This window comes from Trachymyrmex cornetzi, unplaced genomic scaffold (assembly GCF_001594075.2).
Source record: "Trachymyrmex cornetzi isolate Tcor2-1 unplaced genomic scaffold, Tcor1.1 scaffold676, whole genome shotgun sequence".
In the NCBI taxonomy this organism is placed as follows: domain Eukaryota; kingdom Metazoa; phylum Arthropoda; class Insecta; order Hymenoptera; family Formicidae; genus Trachymyrmex; species Trachymyrmex cornetzi.
The window spans coordinates 72835-76086 of record NW_017299999.1 but is presented as its reverse complement, the minus strand read 5'-3'; the positions used below and the strand labels follow the sequence as shown (position 1 = coordinate 76086).

The window sequence follows — 3252 nt, the reverse complement described above, 5'->3', positions numbered from 1 at the left end:
GGGGGGGAAGTAGCAAGACACTACAATAGTGTCCCCCCAGTCTACTGCCACGAATCTTCTCCCTCTCCAGAGAAGTGAGCAGGGTATCCTCGTCTGGGCCCATTGCCACGTGATGGCAGCCGAAGGCGGGCTATCCAGTGAGGACACCCAACGTCCATCATCCGGGACCCTGTTGGGTTCCGAGATAGCGACCAGGCCGAGTCCCAGTTCGCTGCTTACTCTAGCGACCATCTCCTGCGATGGTCTAGACCGATTGGCATTAATTTGCGCCAGTCTAGCCATCGCAGGTTTCCATGGTCTCCTCTCGTGTCCCCTCTCCGGGGGTCGGAGCTCCCCGATCAGCTCCATCCACTTGCACTTCCGCGGGGGTCACACTTGTGTTCTCCCTCAATTTCGGCCCCGGTCCATTATAGGGAACGCACTCGGACGCTCCGGCGCGGTGTCCAGAGGGCAATCCCCTTCCCGCACACACCGGACACTTCGGGGGCTTCCGGCAGCCCGCGGCTCTGTGCCCGTCACCACTCCCGCACTGGAAGCACCAGGTGGAGCGGTCCACCTGGCTCATGCAGTTCGCCCGGGTGTGCCCCACGGCAAAGCATCGGAAGCATTGCAGCCTCCGCTTTGCCAGGGGCACCACCCCTGCCATGGTCCAGCCAACTCTCATACGTCCGGCACTCAACAACTTATTGGCGCAGGCCAAAGGGCACTGCACCCACACTGAGTTGAGGCCTCCTCTCCCGGGCCTGAGGGGTCCAACCCTAATGTCTGCCGTATGGGCCTGTCCATTATTGGCCACTGCCTCGGCCACCTCCTCAGCAGAGACAGATTGGTCTATATCAACCAATCTGATCTCTGCTCTTCGCATAGGCCTCACAATCTGCACTTCCTCTCTGAATTGACTTTCAGAGAGGACTTCCTTTAATCTGCCCACCAGGGCCTCTGCCTTGGTTCCGGCTTCTTCCCCACCCGGTATCTCTATAAGGAGGCCGCCCGCCTGCGCCCTCCTTATGCGTGTATTTGATATGCTGAGGTCCTCAAGCGAAATCTTGCTTCTCGCAAGCTTCATGACCTCAGCATACGACACGTTACCCGGCCTGTCCTTGTTCTCCTCGCACCTAATGAGAACCGCCGCCGTTCTCGGTGCCCGGAACACATTGTCCCTAGCCGTAGGTAGTCGTCGTCCCGTGTTTCCCGTTTGCCTCGCGCGAGGGCGGATCGCGACGTTGGCGGGCGTAGGGCCTTTCGACGCCCCATCACGCGCACTTACACTAGCTGCCCCTTTAATAGTGCCGGCCCGGCGCACTCCGGCCTTTATATCCCCTCCAGGAGGTGGGGGTACCACGACTCGTCCTGGGCCTTTCTTCTCCCGCGTCCCGACGTGCGCGTTCGCGTCGGAGGCCGCTCCTGCCTTCTCCTTTCTTCTCATCCTCTTACGCGCTCTTTTCGACTTGGCCTCAGTCCAGGCCTCGCCGTCGACCGGGTATTCCATCGGAGGGGGCGGGCTCTCCCGGTCCCGGTTGCCTCCGAGTCCGTCGCCTCTACCGATGTCTCCCGCCCCTCCGTATCTAGTCCTCTCGGCATACGTGTCCCCACGCTTCAGGCTAGTTCTTCCTGCCTCTCTTGTTCTTATAACTATCTGCCCTTCCTCGTTAACATTTGTTAAGCGAGTGGGCCTATCCTCCAACCTTTTCCGGACCCCACCGATCGGCGGTCGGTAGGCCGGAGGGAGGCTCTCCGCTACCGCGTCAAGGTCGGTGTCCCTGCTCTTCGCGTGGCGCTCACTCCTGTCTCGCCCTCGGGTCCTTATTGGAGAACAGCCCTCGTCACGAGTCTCCTCCCCAGGAGAAAGGATAGGTCTTCTGTCACGGTCCTCATCCTTCATCTCCTGGACCGTGTTCTGCAGCGCATTTATCTGTTTCCTCATTGTTGTTCTCTCCCGTCGGAGGGTATCAACCTCCCGCCTGAGTTTGATAACCTCTTTTTCTAGGGCCAAATTATTGACCCTAATCTCATCGCTAGGTCCAGTGCCTTTTGCGATATCAGCCACTAACTTTTGCACGGCTATTTTGGCGACGTTAACGCCCACCTTTATTTGACGCCGCAGATCCCCCTTCATACTTTGGGTTCTCCTTTCAGCCTCCCCCGCGGTCTCCAGAACCCTCAACGTCTCCGCCATGATTGATTTCGGGGACATTTGGGGGAAGAGTGCGGTAACCTCCTCGATGGCATCCTTCTGGTGCGATGAAAGCCGATCGTCCAGTTGGCACTCCACCAACCCTTTCCTCCTTTTTAATCCATGTCCGGGCCTCTTTGTGATTTTGAAGAAATCCACTCTGTCCAGCTCATCGCCCTCAAAGTCCATTCGCTTTGAGGACATCTTGGACAGGGCGTGTGAGTCGGGGCAATTAAAGCCCTTCGGCTTCCTTCCCCTCTTCTTTCCTTTTCTGGGGACCTGATCGAATGAAGAGTTCCCAGATTCAACGGAAGTAGAGGGTATCGCCTCTCCGCCAGTGGATTCAGGTTCCGATTCAACCATTATAATACTGGACGCGTTGGACGTTACGTCGCCCGCGCCAGCCACCCCGCCGGAGCCACTAAGGGCTGGTGTCCCGGCTGAGATACTTTCGGCGATTGGGGAGTTTATGATCTCCCCTTCTACAACCCTTATTCTCGCCTCTCGAGGGTATCTGGCCGTCCTCGACCTTCCTCTCCTCGGGAGTGGGGCCTCCCCTCTAGCTGAGGCCGGTGCCTTCCCCGCTGCTCCAAGGGTTGACGTGTCCGATGTTATCGCCACCACATTGGTCCTTTCTAGTCGCAGCCGCAACTCCCTCCTCTTGGACCTGGGTGTTGTCCCCATCCTCCCTTCCGCCTCCGCGGTAGTAGATGGAGCGTTGGCACCCCCTCCTGCTGGTCCTCCTTCTTCTGTCTCCGTCCGGACGGTAGCATGTTCAGCCGTGGAGCCCGTCGGCAACTCCACGGCTGGCCCTTCGCGGGAGCCCCCCGGGCCCGAAGCCACGGGGGTCGATCGGCCGGGAACAGGGACGATATCCCCGGGAAACCGTGACAGGGTTCCGAAGCCTTGTCGTGTTGCATCGTTTCCATTTCATGTTTTACGTTTGTCGGCGAGTAATACGGCCGGGAGACTCGCCGACAATACCCCCCGGTTCGTCACCCACTCATCGACGCGCTGCGCGTCCTCTCCTCCGGTGCAGGGAACAAAAAGCGAAAGGCCCCAGGCCTAACCCACACACC

The 3252-nt window shown here is 59.0% G+C and overlaps 1 protein-coding gene across 1 annotated transcript; it reads right to left on the bottom strand.

Moving 5' to 3' along the window:
* Positions 1-274: 274 nt before the first annotated feature.
* LOC108767438 (uncharacterized) lies at positions 275-2857 on the bottom strand. Its single transcript, XM_018517344.1, has one exon. The coding sequence runs from the start codon at positions 2855-2857 to the stop codon at positions 275-277; it is 2583 nt and encodes an 860-aa protein (XP_018372846.1).
* Positions 2858-3252: the final 395 nt, after the last annotated feature.